This window comes from Ixodes scapularis, unplaced genomic scaffold (genome assembly GCF_016920785.2).
Source record: "Ixodes scapularis isolate PalLabHiFi unplaced genomic scaffold, ASM1692078v2 PGA_scaffold8__174_contigs__length_109621045, whole genome shotgun sequence".
Lineage (NCBI taxonomy): Eukaryota > Metazoa > Arthropoda > Arachnida > Ixodida > Ixodidae > Ixodes > Ixodes scapularis.
The window spans coordinates 49,477,207-49,502,369 of NW_024609883.1; the positions used below are offsets into that span (position 1 = coordinate 49,477,207).

Here is a 25,163-nt window from a genome sequence, read left to right on the forward strand (position 1 = left end):
AAAAAAAATAAAAAAAGCACTGCCACATTTTTTTTTTTTTTTTCCTTAACTTTTTTTTGCTTTGAGAAGGTGGAAGAAGGAAGTACTTAGGAAGGAGATGAAGCTTTGAATTTATAAAGGTAACGAGATAACGAGCCTGCAAGAGGTGAAGATAATTACACAACATCTTTCCAACCCAAGCCTCCTAGACACTTCCATAACAAAATAATCTTTACAAAAAAGGCGCATTCAAAGTTCTTCGTCGCTCGGAAGGTAATAGTTTCGAACAGCTTACCGCCTCGGATGAATTCTACTGCCGAATCTTTCGCACCAAGATGCCGCGGCAAGCGCGCGCCGTGCGACACCGTGTTCTTGCACTGACCCCAGTACAAACTCAAAAAATGCAGACGGCACAAAAAAGAAAGAAATAAAAAAAAACAAGAAGTCTGCCATGCCGCCGGACACTGCAGACGCTCGAACCGTTACTTGCTCTCGTGCGTCTGGAGGTGCTTCTGCAGCGAGATATTGCGCAAGAACGTCTCTGGGCACAGGTGGCACGCAAACGGCTTCTCCCCCGTGTGCCTCATGGTGTGAGTGGCCAGGGTGGTCTTGTGGCGGAACTTCTCGCCGCAGACGCCGCAGGTGAACGGCCGCTCCCTGGTGTGTGTCCGCACGTGGTCCCTGAGATGCCCCTTGCTCCGGAAACGCAGGAGGCACATGTCGCACTGGTAGGGCCGGTTGGTGACGTGCGTCGACACGTGTGCGTTGAGCAGGGAGGGCTCCGAGAACTCTTCGTGGCACACGTGGCACTGCAGGGGCCCCACCCCGGCGTGGTATCTCCGGTGGCGCATCATGATGTTCTCGTTCTGGCTGGCGTAGTCGCAGACTTCGCAGACGAAGGTGCGGATCAGCTTCAGCTGTGGCCCGGCCTCGTCCTTCTCCTCATCCTGTTCTTCCTCGGCTGTTCAGAGGAAAGACGAAGGTCGAGTGAGTCGAAACTTCCGCACGGTACGATGTACGGTGCTAAGCTGGCGGTTACCTAGAGGCACCTCGACATCCGACACTTCGACGAACTTATTTTCATTTGATTTATTTCAATAACCTTAAAGGGACCATGAAATTACCTTTTTACTTTTGTACAAATAAGTTTTACATTAAACCTTCCATGTTCACTTAACGCCGAACAGGAATCCGTTTTCGTTTACTAACTTCTACACAAATTATTGAAATATAGAGTTTTTCTTTCTCTCCAACTCGCTGCAAAGCAAGCTGCGGCATAAAGTGCTGCAAAGCGGGCACTATAAGATGAACTCTTAAAACTTGGCAGGTATGCAATTAAGTTTCCCTGCTAAATTTAGCGGGGAAAATGATTTCACGAATTCGTGTCACGTCACTCATGAACAAATTCAGCAGCAGGAGAGGGAGAAGAAGAAAAAAGGAGGAGGAGGAGGGGAGGGAGAGGGGATGAGGGAGAGGGGCATACCTTCCCCTCCCCCTCCTCAAGAGCTGCTCTCTAGTTTCGCATTATGGAGATTTGTAACAATCTTTCATTTTTCACTGAAATAATGCCTCATTGCCATCAATATATATTGTTATCTAGATGACAAGAAATTTTTTATCATTGATTTTTTTAGAGCACAGCTTTTAGGCACCCGTTTCCAGCTTGAGCAACGTCGGCGATGCCGTCAGCGTAACCACGCGGTGCATTATGGGAAACATCCCACAATGCACCGCGGTGATGCGCATGTTGCATTATGGGACGTTTCCCATAATGCACTGTGCGGGAGGGAGGAGGATGGAGAGGAGGATGAGGGAGGAGGAGATGAGAGGAGGAGGAAGAGGATGAGGGAGGAGGAGACGAGAGGAGGAGGAAGAGGGGAGGAGGCAAAGATCACAGAAGGAGTAGATGAGGAGAGAAGAGAGGGTATGGATGAGGAAGAGGGGCATACCATCCCCTTCGTACCATCCCCTCCTCAAGAGCTGCGCTCTTATTCAACATAACAAAAAAGACTTTTTTTTTTTTTTTTTTTTCATTTTTCAAATACAATATACAAAATAAGTTTGGGAGCATAACGTTAACTGAACAAAGATGAAAGACGTTTACAACTTCCTGTAACACCGATTTAGAGCGTAGCTTTGGGAAGGAGGGGAGGGTAGGCCTCTCCTCCTATAGACCTTTTTCGCAAAGGCGCCACCATCTTAAATTGTCGTCACTTCCAGTATGGGCGAAAACATTGTTTTGCCGTCGCCACGCCAACAGAAGACATTTCGGACATAAACGTAACCGTCACACATTCTCGTTTTGCCTCCCCTCTATTTTTTTTACTATCTGTGGGTTGAAACGTCTTGATATTTTTTCGTCGCCCATACCGGATATGCCCACTTGAAGTGGAAAAGGTCTATACCATACACTCTCCCCTCCCCTCCTTCTTTTCCGCGCGAAACGCACATCGTCACGCGATGTTTCGGCATGGTGCCAAAACGTCACGTAATGTTTCAGTGGAAGTCACGGTGATGTTTTGGCACGTGTCCCATAATGCATTGCGTGGTGACGTCGATGGCGAGGCCGCTCAAGCCGGAGACGGGTGCCTAAGAGCTGCGCTCCAAAAGCTAAAAGCATCAGTAACTATGTTTTCTTAGTATAAGCCTTTTATCTGGTAATGTTCAATTTTAAGTCTGCACAGCAAAATCTGTTACATTTATTGATTCAAGTATGTTTATTTATAGATTATGTGATAGCTTCTGAATTTTCAAGTTATTTTTTACACCAACAGGTAAATATTTTCCTAGCCACTTTGTTTATCAAAATTTGATATATAAAAATATGTTAAATTAAGCTCGAGTTGAAATTTTCTGGTGTCTCTGCTAATACCGAAGGTCACCACAGTGTAGTTGGCGGAGACCACCAACACCGTCCTGTGTGCCTGGCCAAGACACAGCATAAACGCCGAAACACGAAAATAATAATAAAAAAAAAGAAAAAAAGGGAAGAGACGCATAAAAAAGTTAAGCAACAAAAAAAAAGCTCACTAAATTCAGGCAACCAAAAAAGAAAGGCAAAAAAGAAAAACAAGCAAAGCAATAACGGCAAAAAAAAAAAAAAAAGATAAGGCGTTTAAACTGCAATTGCACAACCGTTGTTGTGGACACTTGACTTGCAGAAAACCGTTTTTTTTTTTTTTTTTTTTTGCTTCTTTTATTTTGGGGCTATGGAGCCCCATAGCATCAGCACTGTTCGGGGAAACGGTGCAGGGTACCCTTCCAACAGCAGACACTCCCTGCTCTCCCTAGGTATGTGGGCGCGCCCTTCCCCTTGCTTTTATTATCCTCCAGTTCTTTTTTTTTTTTTATTACAATTTACTGGTTTTTTTTTGTTTTTTTTTTTACAAATGCTTTTTGGTTGCGTATCTTACCATGTCTATGCTGGCTTGGCGGTCTGCCAACTCCGCAACACAAGTGATGTGCTTGACACCGGTACAATCGGACCCCGTGAGAAGCAACGGGCTTTGCTCGCTATATCGAGTGTCTCCGCCATGGGATTTCGATACAAAAAGACAATGCTCCTATACTTTTACATGGGATTTTCAAGAGAACGTTTGGACTGTTTGATATAAACAATAATATACTTGAGTGTGATATAACCTGGCTCGACTGTATGTGTCAACTGAATAATAAAGAAACACAAGCGTGAAACAAACTTGTGGAAACCCTGATGGTAAATGTCTTCAGCAAGTGTTTTCCCTAGCTCTGAGACAAAACAAAAATACTTAATATACTGAATAGTTTTACAAATAAAGGCACACTGAAGTGTGAAGCCCAACATCTGAACCCCATAGATATACAAAATATGAGCACGATAAAACTAGGCAACAGCACATTGCTTTGCATTTCTTAAATTTTAACAATAAAAATTGCATAATCATCACAACGAAGAAAGTTAAAAGCTATTGAAATTTTACAAAAGAAATTGCGAACCGTTTAGAAAAAAAGTCAGGTTTTTACTGAATTATTAAATGATGCCTAGTTTTCCGCCCATTTTAAGAATTAAATATGATGTCGTGCCATAAAAAATAAATTTTCCTCCTAACATTTATTGCAATAAGGTTAACGACCTCGAGGTAAAAAGCCACGAATTTCTTTTCAAAAATAAAAAAACGGTACAGCGCAATGTCTCGGACGTTTGACGTGAAACAGCGCACTTACGAATATGGCATAAAATAAATTTTTTCGTGACAGCTCCAATCTGCTTTGTCTCACTAGAGGTAAAGCAAGGGGAGGGGAGGGGATGATTGGCAATCTCGTTTAAACAAATCTTTAGGGAAATATTCTTATGATGCTGATAGACTTACGTATATTATTCTTCAAAACAAATGTGTATTTGCCGAAAGGACAAAAACATTTTGTAGGCCCCTTTTGGAACTGTGCAAACTCTTGTGCGCGATTCCGAGCCATGAAGACGCCAAAGGTACTTGCTAGATTCCGACGGGTTTCCAGTGACCGACCGTGCAGCGGCGTCTCGTTGCTTCTCTCGCATTTCCTCCACTCCGCTCGGACCGCTCGGTGGAGCGGTTCCCTCGACCGCCTCCTGGACCCCAATGTGCGACTCGACGTGCTTCTTTAGCGCCAACTTAGTGCCGAATGCCTGCGGGCACATTTGGCAGGTGAAGGCCCTAGCCCCCGTGTGCAACATCATGTGCACGTTCAGGCTGGCCTCCTGCGCAAACGACTTGCAACAGTGTTCGCATGTGAACGGCCGCTCCCCCGTGTGGGTCCGCAGGTGGGCCCTGAAGTTGCGGCATCCCCTGAAGCGCGCCGAGCAGACGCCGCACTGGTACGGCTTGGCGCTGAGGTGCAGCCGCATGTGGCGGCTCAGCGAGGCCAGCTGGTTGAACTCGTCGCTGCACACATGGCAGCGCAGCGGCGGCGGTCCGACGTGGCACAGCCGATGAAGCAACACGTGGTTCTCGTTGTTGTCGTGGAAGTTGCAGAGGTCGCAGCAGAAGGTGTGCATGCCCTCCCTCGGCTGCCTCGAGGTTTTGTCGCCGCTGCTGTCGGTGTCCAGTCCTTGTTCCTCGTCATCTGGGGGGGGTTGGGGAGGAGGGGATGGAGAAGATGGAATGAACACTGGTGAAAGGCAACAACAGTAAAATAACTCACTCAGTTTAGATATTGTCACGGATGAAAAGAATAAAAAATCATAACACTGAAAGTAAAGGTTTAATCGGCATGCCAGAAACAAAAGAAAGAGCGTTGAAACAGCAGCAGTGAACATCGCAGCATCGGTGCAACAGCTAGCTGGAGCGAGGCTGCCAGAGAGAGTGAGTCGGCAAGGTTACGCTTGTCTCAAATATTCAAACTGCAATGTTCAGGAGTGAGCTAGGACGAGTAAGACGCTTCAATGTCATGTTGGCCTCCTTTTTTTCACACAAAGGGGTAAGAGTATATTTGAGTCTTCTAGAAGTAGAGAAGCGTTGCTTTTCGGTCATGCATGCGACAATTTGCAATAAAGGTACAATAGTACCCAGAAGGGCTTATATTTTAATATCGTGTTGCACTTGGGTCAGGCCCATAAATGTGAGCATGTGCAATGCTCTATGTTAAGAACTCTCAGACTAATGGCATGCTCACACAAGGCTCAAAAAGAAGCATTTGGGTGGTAGAGAAAACAAAGGCATCTTTACTTCCTTTTTGGTCTTTCAAAAATGGGATTGTCTGGACCATCAACCCAAGGTGCGGTGGACTATCATGCACCACGAAACAGTAAACAGATTGACATTCTTAACAGAAGTAACACTTTTGCATTGTCAAATAAAAATTATGGCAATTAGAAGCAGCTGAGTTAACTTTGGTACTAGTAGCATAAGTATCACTTTCAAAGGGCACTTCTGCAAGACCGAAGTTTCACAATGGAAGAACACTTCCTAGTATAGCATCGAGGCATTCAAATATCAGCGTATAAGAGATTCACACATAAGCTTCCACATATCGGTGTATTTTATGAAAATCAAAGGTTCACTGTTGCATGCGTATGAACTGCTATCTGATACGACCACTTCACAATCCAAAAACTAGTAATGAGATAGATTTTATCACTTGAAGATCCAATTAGCCCACTCACATCACACATTCATTAAAATAATTTTCAATCCATAGAACTTGACTTCAAAACATTAGCACCTAATCGCATCTAGACAACACAGTTCAGGCAAGGTAACACTTGCCTACTTGCAAAGAAACCATAAAAAACCACAGGCACGAAGCAGTCAAACACAGGACTAAGTAACGGGAGAGCTGGATGTTTGAAGCACACACCTGTAGCAAAAGTAAAAGGAACTTCAAGAGTGTGGAGAGACGTGCGCAACTTTGGAAGTTAACGAAGCTGAGCTATGGCCAAGAATTCTGCCAACTTGTTGAGAGAAATTCGCAGAGCACGTTACCGTTAAATACCGAGCAAACTTCCACCATAAATATAATCAGGACAAAATGGGACATTTGTTACATTCCACAACAGGGAATGAGCAGAAGGATCACATCGTAGGATAGCTCCTTGCCTCATTTCACGGAGCAAGATTCTGGCAGAACCCCCAATTTTAAAGCAGCCGTACAACACTCGTCAAGCCTGCTTCGTGTTGGTGCTCTCGTGTCAAGATTTATCACATTGTACCGGCCTTGTCGAGAGGCAACCGATGCAGAAGAGCATCTTGGTTAGCTTGGTGGGCTGAAAACATTGCTGGGTTGGGCGCTCGACGCATCCTTTGCTTACATTTCAAATGTCGCAAGATGTTTCAAATGCTTACTGCAAAATGACCGCGTGCTCGGTATTTTAGGGTGGCTGAAAACACGAGACTGTTCGAGCTCGTCGAGCGGAAAACAAAAAGGGAACTCGTCGATGCAGACGATGCACTGAAGTCACTGCAGGTCTGGTGGTGAACCATCATATTTTCAGTCTCGGCGGCGTATCCACAGCTCATAGTCACGCTCACTGTTGATGTTTGCAATTTGTCACCTGTCTGGAAGAAAAGAAAGATGAAGGTACAATGGATGCGGGTGCGAGACAGTTTAGTGGCGCACAAAGCAGGGCGCTTCGACGCCACTCCTGGCATTTCACCATCCTACATTTTGATAAAGCAAAGCAAATTGGGTTGTCACTATACCTGTTTTCACCTAGAAAAAAAAGCAAGTTTTGCACATTGTTTGTGCAAAGTTGTTCTCACCGAGATTTGGTTGTCGGAAGAAAAAGCAATGCTTTTGGCGTTTGGAATGTGTAAGTCTTGATAAGATAACATAATGCACTTACATATATTTTAATTATCCACATAAAGGGGGAATTGGCAATGCTCCAAGGAGCCAGACTTCTTTTACTATGGTTCTTGAGGTGAACACAGGTTTAGGTAGCTGCTGTAAAATATGAAAGGTGACATGCAGCAGTCTATAAAGTAGGCAATGTACAAAATCAGTAGACTACATGCATGTTCAAAGGTAGCCTAAAAAGGACCGTTAGGGTGGTGAACAAACCAGAAGTCAAGTTAAAAAGCTTTGGTTACATCATTTTCAATCACCCAACTAGTAGAAAGCTGAACCATCTGGAACACCCACAGAAAGAAGGAGAGTAGTTTTGCACCTCGCATCTGTATTAACCAATGGAAATGACCAAGATTACAAGCAATCAAGCTAATCTTGCAAATTAGCCTGTTTATCACTTACTATATCACCAAAACATAAGTTTCAAAACGCGAAAAGCAACAGTTTCCAGGAGAGCATTGGTGTAGCCTAAATGATAAGCATTGAAAGTAATAACAGAAAAGCTTCCAAGAAACCCAAGTCCTGCTTGTTATATATAATACGTTTGACCACAAGCTTTATCACATAGTACAAAGATAGAAGGTTGCCTGTTGCAATTCAATAAATTCGGTTCTGACCTTTAATCATTTAAATTAAAAGAAAACAAGCCATTAGGATGGATTTTACTGCTTTCTAAAAGCTGATCAGCACACCAACAGACAGGTACAGACAAACTTTGCTCAGGTATGCCATTTTTGTAAATAAGGACAATCTGCAGGGTTCATTATAGAACAGAAATCAAGAAAATAAACCTTTTTCCAGTAAGTTTCTGCGCACGCATACACTCCCGCTGTCGACATTTTTGCAGGACACCGGGACGCGGTGCCCTGCAAAAATGGCGACAGCAACATTGTCAGCATCTATCTTCGTGCATATTTAGTCCATTTCAACACTTCGTTTTTTAGCATCGGTAGTATGAGGTATAAAAAGCACTGAAAACCGATACAATGACACGATGCCAATGTGTTTTGACAAGCAGAGGCATGTTGGGCTGCTCTTCTATTGTAGTCCGCAGACAGCTCCCCAGACGGCGCTCGTTACTTGAAAAAGGTCCATTATAGACAATGAACCTTCAAGTTATAGTAACAGCCATCTAGCAATCATTGCAGAACAATACAACACAATACAAGTAACTCATTTATATCATTTTAAAATAATATTTCCAAATTGCCTCGAAGCTGCCAATGGTTACGAGTTTTCAAGAAAAGTTAAGTTAGGGACGACTTTGATAGTGAGTCACAATCGGCTTTACTCCACTTTATCGAACCAGACTGTATCCCAACCACAAGAAGCAACATAAAAATTAATGAATGTCGTTCTGCCTCAGATATTTTCGTACCGAGTGAGATGATTTAAGAAAAAACACTATATTAATGGTTTGTTGTTTTCACTGCAGTAACTGGCCCAATGCTCACAAACAATAAGTATAAAAGCATATTGAACCCAAGGAAATGTACTCAGATGACAACGAAGAAAAGTAAAGCTGGACTAAATGGCACTAAAGTGAATGTTATGGGTTGGAAAGCTTTAAGAGCAAATGTGTGCTTCGATGAAGCTTTGAATTTATAAAGGTAACGAGATAACAAGCTTGCAAAAGGTGAAGATAATTACACCACATCTTTCCAACCCAGGCCTGCTGATGCCACTGCTGATGCCGGTAACTGCCAAGCCCCAAAATAAAATAAGCAAACAAAAAAAAGTCTTCTGCAAGTTGAGTACTGCGGCAACAACGGTTGTGCAATGCACTTTGAAGGGCTTATCTTTGTTTACCTTTTTCTTTTGCCCTAATTGCTTTGCCTTTTTTTTTTTTTTTGCTGTTTGAATTTAGTAACTTTCTTTTTTTCTTTGTTTACCTTTTACTTTTGCCATTATTGCTTTGTCCTTTTTTTTTTGCCTTCCTTCTTTTGTTGCCTGAATTTAGCGAGCTTTCTTTTTTGTTGCTTGCTTAACTTTTTTCTATGAATAAAAAGATTTTACAGCAATGCTGCTTAGGGCTAGTTTCCCCAGTATCGTGTCTGCCAGCAAACCAATGATGACACAAAACTCTGGACAGCTACCGCCATCTATGAGCGATGGCAACAACGACTTACGGCCAACAATTACTTCATTCCCACCATAATACAGCTTCGCTAGTCTTTCTACTTCACCAGAGTGGAAAGGCTGTGAGTTTTGTTAACGTGTCTCGTTTTTCCATTTTTCTTTCATGTTTTTTTATTATTATTTTCATGTTTTGTCGCTTATGCTGTGTGGAGGTACCGGCCAGGCGTGCATGTAAGCGCGGTGTTTGCAGTCTCCGCAAACTATGCTCTACTGTATTTAGTGGCTCTTGGATGCTATATTTGGTGAGTTTCCGTTTGTCGCGACCTTCGGTATTAGCAGAGATGCCAGAAAATTTCAACTCGAGCTTAATTTAACATACTTTTGTATATAGAATTATTGATATATCAAACTATTTTACAATCCCCTATGAATTAAATATTTGACTTGATGATCCTTACAAGAAAAGGGAGCGAAGCTCTCCATCTCTAAAAAGGTAAGAGTTCTGAATAGCTTACCGCCTCGGATGAATTCTACTGTCAAATCTTCCTTTCCAAGCTGTCGCAGCAACTGCACTCAGTGTGACACCGTGTCCTTGCACCAGCCCCGGTAGGAACTTCAAAAACGCAGACGGCACAAAAAGAAAGTATGAAAGAAGAAAAAAAAAAGGAAGACCATGCCGCCGGTCATTGCAGACGCTCGAATCGCTAATTGCTCTCGTGCATCTCGAGGTGGTTCTGCAGCGCGCTATTACGCACGAATGTCTCCGGGCACAGGTGACATGCAAATGGCTTCTCCCCCGTGTGCCTCAAGGTGTGGCTGGCCAGGGTGGTCTTCCGGCGGAACTTCTCGCCGCAGAAGCCGCAGGCGAACGGCCGCTCTCCGGTGTGCGTCCGGACGTGGTCCCTGAGGTGCCCCTTGTTCCGGAAACGTAGGCGACACTGGTTGCACTGGTAGGGTCGGGTGGTGGCGTGCGTCCACATGTGTGCGTTGAGCAGGGAGGACTCCGAGAACTCTCTGTGGCACACATGGCACTGCAGGTGCCTCATCCCAGCGTGGTCCCTGCGGTGGCGCATCATGATGTTCTCGTTCTGGCTGGCGTAGCCGCAGATTTCACAAACGAAGGTGCGCATCAGCTTGAGCTGCGTCCTGGCATCGTCCTCGTCCGAGTCCCGTTCCTCGTCGGCTGGTCGGAGGGAAGGTGAAGGCGGAGTAAGTCGCGACTTCCACACGGTACGACGTAAGGTGCTAAGCCGGCGGTTGCCTCAAGGCACCTCGGCATCGGATATTTCGACGAGCTTTATTTTCTTTGTTTGGTTTAGTTCAATACCCTTCATAACCGTAGGCCTTACGGAGAGATTTTAAATTAATCGACCGATGACATAGACCAGGGGTGGCCAAACCGCGTCGCACGAGCCTCCTGCGACTCTTTGGCGGCCCAAGTGCGGCTCATGGGTCTTTGTAGACCTATCCCTATAAACCTTTTGTCATTGCGCTTTTTGTTTTGTTTTTGTTCGCTAGCTGGTCTGTGCTGTCTCACAGTTCTTGCTCCCACACGCAGAAACACGTGATAGAAGCTGCAAGAACTTTGCCCGGCTGACACGCGGCAGGTTCTAGTACTCCTTCCAGTCCATGTAAAGAAGGTTCTTTCAAAATTCGTCTAGCACGCCACAATCTCTCCTGCACAGCGCTACAACCTTTCATCTAGCAAGAATTTTTTGGAGGCTTTGGTGTAGTGAAGCGTTGTGCATTGTCGCGCGGGAACAAACCTACGAGGACGTCGGCAAACGCCCCTCCGCAAGCCCAGGACTCAATCGCTCGCTTGGGTTTCAGCCACTCAAAGCGTCTGATTGAAATCATAGGCTTTCTCTAAACGTATTCGAGTTCACACAGACGAATGGTCACAAACTTTTTCTGGATGTATTTTAGATCACGCCTACAAACTTTTACACTACGTTTATTTCAGTTTATACCCATAAATAATTACAAACTTTTTCTCGGCCAATTTGAGTTCACACCTGGGCCATTCCACGCCGAACGTCGCAGATGTTGCGCTCGACTATTTTCGATTTATAAAGGACCTCAGAAAAGAAAAAAAATGTTTATTTAAGCAATCTGGTTGGGACACGAAATAAAAAAATTAATTTTACGCAAAAGAAAGCTTTTTAGAGCAATATTGACGGCACGAGATTTATTTTAAGCTCTGCGCAAAGTCCACCACGTTACAGAATGGTCACACATTCTCTCCACCTCAACCTGATGGCCAAGCCGATTTACCTCTCCTGTACACCCCCGAAATGCCGAGAAAACAAGAGGAAAGGAGGCGACTACTGGCTAAATTTTGTCTCGTGCCATCAATACTGCTCTAAAATTATTTTTTTTTCACTTAACATAACTTTTTTGACACACGTGTCCCAACCAGACTGTTTAAAACTTTTTCTTTTCTTTTCAGGAGCCCTTTAAAAGAAAATTCACGGCTTCTTTTCCCAAGGCCCTTAACCTTTTTCTGAAATATTTTCGGCAAAATTTTTTGTTTGTTTTATGCCATGAGCGTGGTTTTAAAGGGAAGCTGAAGCGGATTTAAATATGAAGAAAAACACCCGAGCCTGGTTAATTAGACTTCAGACATCATGAATATTAAATTGGTTTAGTCCTTTTATGCGCATATTAACTGGAAAAGTGCCTTCAAAGTAGCAATGAAGCCATGCCTCTCCGAAGCAGAGAAAGGGGAGAGAGGAGGAAGCCCATCAACCAACGTCACAAAAGTTCTGGCGGGGACCCCGTTGCAGCTGGCTGCGCTCGTAGGCTGCTCTACTGACTTTTCGAGCCGTCGCCGTTCTGCCGCCATATAGCGCTTGCTTTTTTTTTATATGTTGACCGGTCGTGCTATTGACTCAGTCGCCTGATGTGTTGACTGTTCTCTTGTTTTTTCAGGGGTTTGCAGAATATTTGTGGCGCTGAAGCAACTGACTCGCACTGTTGCACAATGCCGTACTCATGTGTAGCGCTCATTGCAGTTGCTCTCCCCGCTTACCGGCCTTTCCCCCACACCAAGATTTCAAAGGGATCGGTTCCCGCTAAGCGCACAGACGAGTTTGAGCAAGTAGCCAGTTTTCTGATCTGGACGTGTTCTTATGTGCATATGAAAACAATGTATGTACGTGTTTGGGTCTGAAGAAGGCTCGCCTGAACCCAACGCTCTGTTGACCATCTGTGAAGGTAAGAAGGCAATTTAGCGCATCAAAAGGCACACTCAAAGTGGAGACGAAACTAGGTAGGAATTATAAGTTGACTGTTCTAGAAAAAAAGCTACTACATTATTAGCAGGGGTGTGCAAATACCGAATAGTAGTTTTCGAATTGAATACCAAATTGAATTAAGAAAAAAAAAGCCGAATATTGAATAGAATAGTGATTTTGTTCGTAGGAATTTTTCAGAGTGCTGCAAATGAGATTATTGTATGTGCAGAGTATGTGCCTGGAGCAGAATACGCATCTCAAACAAAACAAAAGCCAAAATGTATAAAAATTCTGGTTAAAAAAAAAAAAAAAGCAGTTGCTGATGGACGTTGGACACTAAAGATCCAATTTTATGGCACAAACATAATCTATCTACCTAAGCGTCACAAGAAAACCCAAAGTTACAGCCACTCGTGCCCTTTTTTCTCGTTAAAAGCAGGACCTAACGCCGCCACATGTCCGTTTTTTATATATATATATCTCAGAAAAAGGGCATTTTGCGATATTTGGTCTCAATTTCAAGGAAGAAAAAGGGCACCCGGGATTTTATTTCACATAAATAAACAGATAGGGGTTAAATCTGAGTAAACAGGATTAAACAATATAATCGGAAGTAAGAAAAAAAAACATGTGGGTAGGTGGCGCAAGTCACCGTCCAACTGCCACTATGCACACGTTCCTCCGTCCATCTACCCTGTTTTAGAGAGCCTAGATTTAAAAGAGGGAGCAAGCGAAACTGAAACCGCGGAGACTGCTCCAACGCAGATTGGTCGCAAGTGCGCATGTGTTGTGTTGTCGTGTGGAAAGAAGGTGAGCGCGAGCAAACGAAAGAGTGACAACGCCTGCCCAATCGACGCTTAGGTTTTTTCGTCACCTTTTCGCAGTTCTTAATTCAAACGCAGCCATCGAGCGGTTGGAAACCCTCTCAAATCCTAGGCACACTATTTTTTCGTTCCAAGTCAGAATTTGCGGCTTGCGGTTCCAAAAGAATGACGACGGCAACTCAGCTGGTTTCTTCGGCGTGGTTTACGTGGTTTTGTTTCTGTGATCGTGCAGTTGTCGATTTCTGTGAGTGCGGCAAGTGTGTTCTACATCGGCGCTTTAATTTGAAACGAGGGGCTTTACGTGTTCAAAGAATTGGGCATGGCGCGGAATTCCGGCCTCCAACAGTTCCTCTCTGGAAGCGGTGCAAACGGGATGTTTCGGTTGTGATTCAAGGGTAGATTATTTCACGATCGTGAGTAAATCTGCGTGCTATGAACTTTCTGGTGTTCGTTACTTTTCTTTTTTCTAACCTGTGCGTTAGATTTTTGTGGAATGGTAGGACCAAGAGGTGTTTCTCGCATGGTCTGTCTAACATCACGGTGCTATCATTGAAAAAAAATGTCTTTTTTGTCAGCTCCGCGCTTCTTTGGCCAAATACACTGATTATTTGAGTGACCGAATGCTAGGAATTCGATTCTCGAATCGAATTATTCGGGAACTTTCTATTCAATTTAGATATTCTAATATTCGCACACCCCTAGTTGTTAGTTGTGTGCAGTGTGTTGGAAAAGCCATGATCATGTAGCCAAATAGCGGGTTTCCAATGGCTCTTTTGCGTTAACCGCCTTATATTAGTGTTTTAGTTTTGGTTTCTCATTATATCGTTGAAGTGACCATATTTCCCGGACCGACTCCGTAAACCAAGATTGTCTTATTCAGTTTTTTTAATCTACTCCGCTGCCTTGGGAGACTTTCACTGTGCAACTTGTTTCAGCATGGACCTTTTTTTCTTTACAGTAGCTGATACTATTTGAGGTCACATATCTTATAAACACAAACAAAAATTTTGTTATTTTCCTTTCATGGGTACATAAATATTCTCTTCAGGAGCGCTTTCTGGAGATACAAAGCACTGACGTTCTGTAGTGAATTGAGTAATTTTTTTTACACGTTACGCAATGTGTTTTGTATAAAGTTTCTGCGTCATGCAATGGTTCTTTGTGCTGTAGAAATTTGATCGGACGATGATAACGCTTGGTGGTGGTCTAATCAAGTCAACAAATCTTGGGAGGTGTGTGTGAATGTAGGCCCAGGAAGCTTTCACGAGTTCGACATCAAATTGAGGGCTGCCTGGCACACGTTTCCGCATTTTCTAAAGCTGTAATTGCATAATAATTGGTGGCAAACAAATAAAATGTAGCAGAGTGTACCGCTATCACAAGGATGGACCTTCCGCGCACCTATTCGCAAAGTATGCAAGTGCATCGTGGTGGCAGAACGACGACCCTGTCGCATCACCCGTCTCATCTCAGGGGAAGCTCTCCCGTTGTCCCAAGCCGGTTATACTCTCCATTCAATCCGCTTCAGCCTTGGTAAACAATGCAACCTGCACGCTCACGAGTCCAGCAGCTGCTAAGCATGAAGGCCGATGTGTGCCGAATTCTTGTCCTCCGGTGGTTGTTTTGGGGAGGGTCACGCTGATCCGACCCGACGCGCCCTGTCAATTGGAGGGTCAGGCTGACCCGACGCGCCCCGTCAATTGGAGGGGAGGGTCACGCTGACTCGACGCGCCCCGTCCTTTTATTGTCAACGTTTTGCATTACAATAAATAGCAGCCAGTAGGTTCCACAACGTACGAAGCTGGCCATGTCACGTCGGCGCAAGCGGTTCCTCGTGTCTGCCTTTATTACTGCAGGGGTAATTTTTCTGCTTTGTCGACAGCTGCAATGCTGTCGGCAAAGCTCATTACTCACATAATGAACATACTTTTTTCCCCGAAACATTTACACATATTTGGGTACTTGGGGGGGGGGGGGCGGTTCATTACACGGGGTAAAATTTTTGCATTTACACACTTAGTGCAAATGTCATATTAGGTGCCAATATGAAACAGCAAGGTACTGTGGCATGTCTCCAGTGAGGGAGGCACACCCACGGCTGGTCGGGTGCGCGCCACAATAACCATGCTTTATAAATTGCAAACCTTTTTAGGGCGCTTTCGGGGTGCCTTTTGAGGAAGAAAAAGTGCCCTAGGAAGCTCACTCAGGAGCTCACTCGGCACGAAAAGCAACACATTCCTTCTTGGGCAATATATATTGCTAGTATCTGGAGGGCAGACTCAGGTATATCCTTCAGGTATATCCGCGACTACCCTTATAAGAGTGTGAAGTCCAACCTCCGACCGCGGAATCCACCTCGCATGGATCAAGTTTCGTTCACGGAGAACTCGTACGAAGTCAAACTGCTGACCTCAGAAGCCTGCTCGCAGAGGTCAAGTCGGAGAGGCGACCAGGCACTCTCGGGCTCCAGCATAGCGGACCTTGCTGTGCAGGTTAAAAATAAACGCATTTACCCCGAGCATGTGAAATTAGGCCTAACCACTTTCACTATTTCACTGTCCGAAAGCGGACCATAGACGACGGCTTGTTTGTTGACATCAATGCATCCGATAGGCAAAGAATGTCTGGAGCTTGGCAATTGCAGGACCCAAGCTTCGTCAAGCGTGTGCTACACTTGGTTTCAAGGTTGATTACTTCGGTAACTGTTGGTTACTTCCGTAACTACCGCAACTACGCACCTGAGGCCATTATGAGAGTGGCTTGGTTTGGCTTGACCTGGCCTGAACACTTGGCGGCAAAAGAAAACTGGCTTGGTGGCTTGCTAAACTGGACGCAATTCGAGACTCTCGGATCCAAAAATTAGAGCTGCATTGATTACGGGAGGGGAAAAAAAAAAAGTTAAAATATTGATGCCCGTTGTGGGGGGTGCGTTTATTATACAAATGTTTTTATTATGCGAGTAAATACGATACTCCGCCATGTAAAAGGCCCTCCGGACACATTCCCTTTTTGGATCCACCGAAAGATTTGAAAAATCAGAAGCCGAACCCGACTTAAAAAGAGCAGTAGCCTCGGCGCCCGACTACTTCCGCAAGCAATGAAGCAAGTGAGAATCGAGGTGAACCTTTCATGACGTAGTGGCACAGAACGCGTGACTAGCCAGGGCCGTGCCACTGCGGCGATCGCTTCTGTTTTCCTCGCTTTTATTCGTGTTTAGTGACTATTTTGTGTCAAATGGTTGAGATATTTGGTCTCAGCAGGCACAAACACGTCAGGATCAACCATAAACTCGTTTTTTTTTCAAAAAGCCTTCAGCTTTCCTCTAATATCTACGCTTCACTATTTATTTAATGAAAGTAGAACAGTGTTTACCATGCTATATTGTGATAATTATGCTATTTTTATTCTTAAAATATTGTAAAAAAATTAACGAAATGCAAAACAAGTAGTACTTATCTAAATTTTATAGTTTAATTATCGCTTTGCACCTAACAATTACAGTATAGACCACTTACAACGTAACCGCTTACAGTGCAGGACCGGGTATAATGCGGCTTTTTTAAACCACCGGTTTGCCTCCCATAGAAGTCCATGTAATTACATACCGCTTAAAATGCAGGCACGCGAAGGGAAATACCGGTTACAGTGTGGTTTTCGGAACCGGCGACCATGCCGACTGACCGACGCAGAGAGCACGCTTCCCTGTGCGACACTAGATAACGGCGCGAGCCACAAGCGGCACTTGCAGGGCAAGGAGGTTGCTCGAAGAAGTGGGGAGAAGCGAAGAGAGAGGCTTCAGTTGCCATAGCGACGGAGGGACGCATGCACGTGTTGTTCACGTGCATGCGTCCCTCTGCTGCGTTGGAAACGTTGAAAATAACCGCAACAACAGACCAATCGCAGGTCGAGGAGAAGTGTTTGCTCGCGTTACATGCCGGTCGCGGGCCGGCCGGCTGCTTCTATCCGCAAACATGGCGTCGGTTTTGATCGTCGACGTAGACGGCGTGGTAGAAGCTCATCGTTCCGCGTAAAAGCGCTATCCTTGATTGTGAATTTTCGTTGTGTGTCGCTATGATAACCCAGCACGTACTAAAAGCGAAGATCCACACTACTCGTGCGGCGATGTTGTGGCGGCACTCTCAAGACGGCAGAAACGCCCGTGTCGTTGTGTTTGTTTACTTCGACTATAGTGATGCTTTCTAAGCATTTGTGTTTTCGAACATCGCCTGGATTTCTTATTTGGAGTATTTCATGCCTGTGCTCAAGTTAAGGTACTACTGGTGCGTACCGTGTAAAGGCTACGAATTTTCACGCGTTTTCATCACCGGAGAAAAGTGATTAGGGAATCAGCAATCCTGAACGCTCGCAACGTCCGTCCGCAACCCGCGATGCCGTTAAAAGGCTGCGCCAGGCAAAAGTCGCTCATTTCTTTTAAAATATGTGACACACTTGAGAGAGAAGTGTACTAGTCTGGTGAAGTAAAGACTTTCCTCAAACTAAGCTTTATTTTTAACCTAACACAAAATAAATTCTTTTACAAAGGTAAGTTGTATGATGGCATGCATTTTGGCATGAAAAAATGATGTTTTGGTTATAGCGCGGTACTGCTTATGGTGTGGATTTTCGCGACTCCCGCGACATACGTTATATGCGGTCTACACTGTATATCTTTTTCTATTGAAAGCCCTGTAGATGTATTATGAATAAAAAATGTTTAAAGCAGTACAACAAAATACTTCAAAAAAATTCTGAAGTTGTGAACAAGTCAGTCCTGCTGCCTCAACAGCCACTTATTATACCCTGAGGTGGCCTAATTAAAAATGTGAAAATAAAAAATTGAAGAGTTTATTGCACTGCATTCATGAAAGATTAATCCAAAAATGTTTTGTCCAAAGCGAGAAAAAAATATAGAAGTTGACATTCAAACATTTTTATTTGTAATAAATCTACAGGGCTTTCAAAACAAAAATTTAACAATGCCAGGTGCAAAGAGAACTTAAAAAAACAAAACATGGCTTTTTTGTATATTTTAACAATAAAAATTGTTTAATTAACATAAGAAAGCAAGCTAAAAACAGTTCAAATTTTACAAAGACGATTGTGGAGCGTTTTTAAAAAAATCCCATTTTTACTAAATTACTGAATAATGCCTTATTTGGCACCCAATTTAGAGTTAAGAACAATGCTCGCACCATCAAAAAATATTTTTCGCCAATAATTTTTTTAAGAAATGATTGAGGATCTTGGGGGTAAAAAGCCATGAATTTCAAAAATCATAAATAGCCTAGCGCAACGTTTGGTATGTTGGGCGTGGAACAACTCAAACCAACGTTTGCGTAAAATAAATTCTTTCCCGAGAGAATTTATTTTACGGAAATATTCTTCCGATGCCGATAGACCCATATTTAATATTATTCAAAATAAAAATAAAAAAATTTGAAAAAAGCAAAAAAAACTTTTGTAGACCTTCTTTTTGAAATTGTGCAAACCCTCGTCAGCAATTATGAGCCAAGAAGACGCCAAAGGTACTTGCTAGATTGCGACGGGTTCCCGCTGCCTGACCGTGCTGCGGCGTCTCCTTGCTTTCCTTGCGTTTCCTCCGCCCAGTTTGGACCGCCCGGCACAGCGGTCTCCTCGACCGCCGCCCGCACTCCAAAGTGCAACTCGACGTGCTTCACCAGCGCCGACTTGGCGACGAACGCCTGCGGGCAGAGGTGGCAGGTGAAGGCCCTCGCCCCCGTGTGCGTCATCAAGTGCAGGTTCAGGCCGGCCTTCTGCGCAAACGACTTGCGACAATGCCCGCACGTGAACGGCCGTTCCCCCGTGTGGGTCCGCAGGTGGGCCCTGAAGTTGCGGGACACCCTGAAGCGCGCCGAGCAGACGCCGCACTGGTACGGCTTGGCACTGAGGTGCAGCCGCATGTGGCGGCTCAGCGAGACCAGCAGGCGGAACTCGTCGCTGCAGACGTGGCAGCGCAGCGGCGGCGGTCCGACGTGGCACAGCCGATGAAGCAGCACGTGGTTTTCGTTGTAGTCGTGGAAGTTGCAGAGGTCGCAGCTAAAGGTGTGCATGCCCTCTCTTGGTTGCCTCGAGGTCTTGTCGCCGCTGCTGTCGGAGTCGAGTCCTTGTTCCTCGTCATCTGGGGGGTGGGGTGGGGGATGATGAAGATGGAATGAGTACGAGTGCAAGGCAACAACAGTAAAATAAATCACTCGGCTTAGATATTGTCACGGATAAAAAGGATCAAGAATAGTAAAACTGAAAGTTCAGGTTTAATCGCCAAGCCAGAAACAAAAGAAAAAACGAGAGTTGAAACAGCAGCAGCGAACATCGCAGCGTCGCAATGCCACAGAGTGTGAGTCGGCAAGGCCACGCTTGACCCCTTTCCTACAACAGACGGCGTCTCAAATATTCAACCTAGAATATTCGAGAGTGAGCTAGGACGAGACTGATGCTCGAACACCATGTTGACCTCCTTATCTTTTACACGAGGGGTAAGAGTAAATTCGAATCTTCTAGAAGTACGGAGGAGTGTGTTCTTTCTAGGTCATGAAAGCGGCAATATGCAATAAAGGTACGATAGCACCCAGAAGGGTTTTCAATGAGCAGCGCTTCCTATCGGAAATTAGCAGATATATTTCACCATTAAATCAAGCGGAGAAATCGTGATGTCAGGTGACACGAGACGTCCCACAACATTGTGACGTCAGGCAGCAAGACCAACAAGAGCAAGAAAAATTCGCAATGGGTTCCTATATGAAGCTATCGCTATTAAACGAGGCACCCTGACACTTGAAACGTCCAGCTGGTAACGCATGCAGGGCTACAATTAAGGTGCTCACAATGAACCTGCAGAGGTTCGAATCCAGCTGGCGGCAAGTCTCCCTTCCGCAAGCTTAAACAAGGCATAAGGCTAACGTCAAAGTACTTGACAGGTTTGGTTGGGGTTAATTATTAACGAGGTTTCATAGGGCTCATATTTTAAAATCTTGTTGCACTTGGGCCAGGCCCATAAACGTGAGCATGCGTAATGCTCTGTGTTAAAAACCCACAAACTACAAGCATGCTCACACATGGCTCACGAAGTAGCTAATGGGTGGTAGACGAAACAGACAAAACGGTAGTTCATCTTGGTTACTTCTTTTTTTTTTTCCACCAAAATGGGACCAAGTAAAGTGCAGCAGATTATCATATACATCAGAAGAGTAAACAAGAGAAACACTCCTAACAGAAGTAACACTTTTGCCATTGTCAAAAAGAAATTATGGCAATTACCAGCAACTGAATTTACTCTGTTACTAGCATAAGCATCACTTTCAAAGGGAACTTCTGCAAGACCAAAGTTTCACGATGGAAAAACACTTCCCAGTGTAGCATCGAGGCAATCCAAATATGAGCGCATGAAAGATTCACACACAAACTGCCAGATCGCACAAGTCCTGCATAATACATGTACCATGTTGAACTACATGTTAGTGTACTGTATGAAAATCAAAGGTTCACTGCTGCCTTTGAATGAACTGCTATGTGATCAGACTACCTACTTCACAATCAAAAAAAGTAATGAGATAGATTATATCCCTTGAAGATGCCTACTCACACACAACATCAGATATTCAGAAATAATGTTCATAGGGCAGATCAAAAGGGTTAACTTCAGTACTCAACTTCAAAACATTGAGCACCTAATCACAACATCTAGACATCACATTTCGGGCAAAGTAAAACTTGCCTACTTGTGAAGAAACCATAAAGAAACCCCAAGTACGAGCGCAGTCAAACACAGGGCTAAGCTGCATGTTCGAAGCACGCACCTCTAACAAAACTAAAAGAAACATGAGGAGTGTGGTGAGATGTGCACAAGGTTTGAAAACGAATGAAGCTGACCTATGGCGAAGAATTCTGCCAACTAGTCGAGACAAATTCGAAGAGCATGTCAGTGTTAAATACCGAGCAAGCTTCAACCGTAAATATAGTTCGGACAAAATGGGACACTTGTTAGGTTCAACAACCGGGAAAGAGCACAACGGGCACATCATAGAAAAGGCCATTGCTTCATCTCACGAAGCAAGGTTCTGGCAGAACCCCCAAATTTTAACTACACTCGTCGCGCCTGCTTCGTGCTGGTGCTCTTGCGTCAAGATTTACCACTTTGTACCAACCTTCTAGAAAGGCAACCAACGCAAAAGAGCATCTTGGTTAGCTTAGTGGGCTGAAAAGATTGCTGGGCTGGGTGCCCGATGTATCCTTTGCTTACATTTGGAATGTTGCAAGATGTTTGAAACGCTTGTTGCGAAATGGGCGCGTGCTTGGTATTTTACGGTGGCTGAAAACATGCGACTGTTCGAGCTCGTCGAGCAGAAAACAAAAAAGGAACTTGTCACTGCAGACGATGCACTGAAGCTGCCGGAGCTCGGGTGGTGCACCATCATATTTTCAGTCTTAGCGGCGCATCCACAGCTCTTTGTCGAGGTTCACTGTCTAATGCTTGAACTTTGTCACCTGTCTGGGGAAAAGAAAGACGAAGGTGCAATAGGTGTTGGTGCGAGACACAAGTTAAGTGGCGCACAAGTAGGTCACTTCGACGCTACTCCTGGCACACTGGCGGTTACATCGTGGCACCTCAGCATCCAGCATTTTGATAAAACAATGAAGCTGCGTCGCAACTAGGTAATTGCGGTAAAAGTATGTTCAAATGTAGCCTACAAAGAAGCGTTTGGGTGACTAACAAACCAGAGGTCAAGTTAATAACCTTTGGTTACATCATATTCAATAGTCCGTGTAGAAAGCTGAGCCGTCTGGAACATCCACACAAAGAGGGACAGTAGTTTAGCACTCTGCATCTGTATTAACCAATGGAAATGACAGAAGATTACAAGCAACCAAGTTAATCTAGTGAGTTAGACTGTGTATCACATATATCATCAAGACAAGTTTCACAAGATGGAAAGCAACACTTCCCAGGATAGCATTGGTGAACTCTTAATACAAGCATTGAAAGGAGTAGCAGAAAAGCTTCCAAAAAAACCCAAGTCCTGCTTCTTGCATACGCAATGTTCGACCCCACAACAAAGTTTGATCACACAGTACAAAAATACAAGGTTGCTAGATGCAATTCAATCAACTCTGTTCTGACCTTTAATCATTGTAATTAAAAAAAAAAAAAAAGCCATTAGGATAGATTTTATTCCTGTCTAAGAGCTGAGCAGCCCACTAACAGATAGGATCAGACAAACTTTGCTGAGATATGCCAGTTTTGTAAATAAGGATAATCTGCAGGGTTTATTCTAAAACAGAAATCAAAACAATTGTAAAGAATGAACCTTCAAGAGATATTAACAGCCATCTAGCAATCATAACAGTACATAACAGTACTAAATTATATAATTTTTAAGAAAATAATGCCAAATTGCCTCTAAGCTCCCAATGGTTTTGCGTTCTCAAAAAAAGAAAAGCCAAATTAGCGACGACTTTGACAGTGCATCACAATGGGCTTTACTCCACTTACCGTAAAAAACTGCGCACCCGCCCATTCCGCACTAAGCGCCCATAACCAAATTTTTAAGATCCGAGAGAATATGCATAGTACATCGATATGTAAAATTGACGACCGGACAAGCACCCATCCCCCATTTTTTCGCGATTATCTCTACATTTTGAGTGGGCGCTTGCCCGCTATTTTACAGTAATCGAACCAGACTGCAACCCAACCACAAGCAACATTAAAATTAACAAATGTATTCTCCATCAGATAATTTTGTACTGAGTGAGATGGTCTAAGGGTGGCTGGGGAGGAAGCAGGCGGCACGCTAAAGACAAGAGGAAGTTTTTCCCTCTCCTCTCCAGCACTCAGTACGATTCCTCCTCCCATTTACTGTCTTACCCTCACCCTACCTTCTTGAGTCGCAACGCACTATAGTGGTTTGCTGTTTTCACCGCAGAAAATGGGCAAATGCTCACAAACAAAAAGTATAAAAGCAGATTGAATCCAAGCAAATGAACTCAAATGACAACTAAGAAAAGTAAAGCTGGATTGAAAGGCACTCGAGTGAATGTTACAACTTTGTTGCCCTTTGGCCGAGTGCTTTGACAAGAGTAGTGTGCTCCAATGAGGCCCAGAAAAAAAAATGTTCAAAACAACTGCCCTCACAGCTCAATCGCACCTAACCTCAGCCTCAACTGTAGCCTGCCAGGCTTCCGTGCGCTGTCTTCAGCATCCACAGCTATCTGCCGCATTGTTTCGCTGGAAGCACAAGCCAACTGCGACCTCCTCACTCTCTGCTTCACTGAACTGCCCCATCCCCCGCAGTTTACAGACCTGCTCGCACCGACTCCAAGGGCGAGGTCCAGAGCCGTTCCTGGGTTCAATGTTGTCGCCCATTAGAGACGATGAGCTTGCTCCCTGGCATGTGCACGATAACACGAGACTGAACAGAATGCCTCCACGTAGGCTCGGAGCCGGTTGTACCATATCTCGCATCCCCAACATCAAATGCGCTATACGCTATCAGTAAAAGCGTTGGTACTCATTTTGCTTTACTCTCTTTACATCTTGCATAGGGAAGGTGCAAGATAGACGAAGGAAGCGCACAAGTTCGAAATATACAGATGCAGACAATTGCACTACGTCCTTGCGCCCCAGGTTTACCAAACATTTTCGTAACATAACGAAACAACATAGTCAAAAATAAGGGTGCATTCACTTCAGGCACGTAGCCAGGATTTTGATCCGGGGGGGGGGGGGGGGCACCTATGACAAAATGCTGTATCAGGGGGAAGGGGAGAGGAAGCCCCAGCAAAAGGGAAGATTTCAGGAGGGGCCTGGGCCTCCCCCCCCCCCCCCTCCCCCTTTCTAGCCATCTGCCTGATTCACGTCCTCCCTTCCTCGAATGGCAACCGTTTTTAACAGTTCGCTAACCCCGGTGAATTCTACTTTCAGGCTTTCTGCCCCGAGCCGTTATAGCAAGCGTGAACACGTTCCCACGTTAGCCCCCAAAAGTTACCCTTAAAAATATGAAGTATTAAAGAAAGACAAGAAGAGAGAAAGAACCCGCCTGGCGCTGATGTGGCTGCCTCCCACAAAGGAAGCCGACCACCACGGACGGTTTGTATACGAGTGTTGAAAGTGACAAATAGAACTTTACCAAAAAATATCTGAAATTGCATGAAGAATTCTACTTATTTTAGGAACAAATTTCGATTAAAAATGAAGGGGCACAACTCAAGAACATTAAAGCTACATGCTATAGTGATATCACACATCGTGGCATGTATGACATACGACGCAACGATACAATGGCTAGGATCTATGGATCTACCCATTGAATTCATTGGACGAATGAATGGATGGACAAATATGGCTGAATTAACGAATCGGGCGGTGCCTTGCGCCACCTCGCGACAGAACAGCCAAGGTTGTCCACATCGCTTCCACTCACCACCAAATCTGGCGTCGCCGTAATTCTTGGTGCTACGTGGCTCAATTTTCGACGACTTTGCACTTTTGGTGCTGCCGGAAACAGCAAATTGCAAACGTATCAAAATGGTGCAATTGGCGCAGCTGTCCCACCCCTGCCTCCGCCTCTGAGACGTCATTGGACGGAAATCGGGAGACCACTTTTGAGGATTCGGTAAACGCGCATGCCCTGGGCCCCACGGCGAGACGGCCACTTGCGCACGTGGGTCCTCAAGTGGGTCTGCAGCGAGATCTTCTGCCCAAACACTTCCGAACACAGGTGGCAGG

The 25,163-nt window shown here is 44.6% G+C and overlaps 1 protein-coding gene across 3 annotated transcripts; it reads right to left on the reverse strand.

Moving 5' to 3' along the window:
* Positions 1-25,163, reverse strand: LOC115320072 (endothelial zinc finger protein induced by tumor necrosis factor alpha). 3 transcript variants are annotated; one of them, XM_040212352.3, is made up of 4 exons: positions 24,859-25,163; positions 18,954-19,559; positions 9,876-10,543; positions 5,637-6,989 (listed from the first exon to the last, which is right to left on the reverse strand). In XM_040212352.3, exons 1-3 carry the CDS (start codon positions 25,013-25,015, stop codon positions 10,065-10,067), a joined length of 1,242 nt encoding a protein of 413 aa, XP_040068286.1. In that variant the 5' UTR covers positions 25,016-25,163; the 3' UTR covers positions 5,637-6,989; positions 9,876-10,064. The 3 variants fall into 3 exon arrangements, with proteins under 3 accessions (XP_040068287.1, XP_040068286.1, XP_040357572.1); XM_040501638.2 differs by having other exon boundaries at positions 18,954-21,926; positions 24,859-24,940; XM_040212353.3 differs by lacking the exons at positions 5,637-6,989; positions 18,954-19,559; positions 24,859-25,163 and adding exons at positions 1-940; positions 4,453-5,058 and having other exon boundaries at positions 9,876-10,048.

Bases quoted from the DNA above. Each gene is read 5' to 3' on its own strand.
- LOC115320072 (XM_040212352.3), bottom strand. From the start codon at position 25,015: ATGACGTCTCAGAGGCGGAGGCAGGGGTGGGACAGCTGCGCCAATTGC. The intron at 19,560-24,858 runs GTGAGTGGAAGC...CCCACCCCCCAG, and splicing joins CGGCGACGCCAGATTTGGTG to ATGACGAGGAACAAGGACTC. The intron at 10,544-18,953 runs GCAAGTACCTTT...CCCTCCGACCAG, and splicing joins CGGGAACCCGTCGCAATCTA to CCGACGAGGAACGGGACTCG.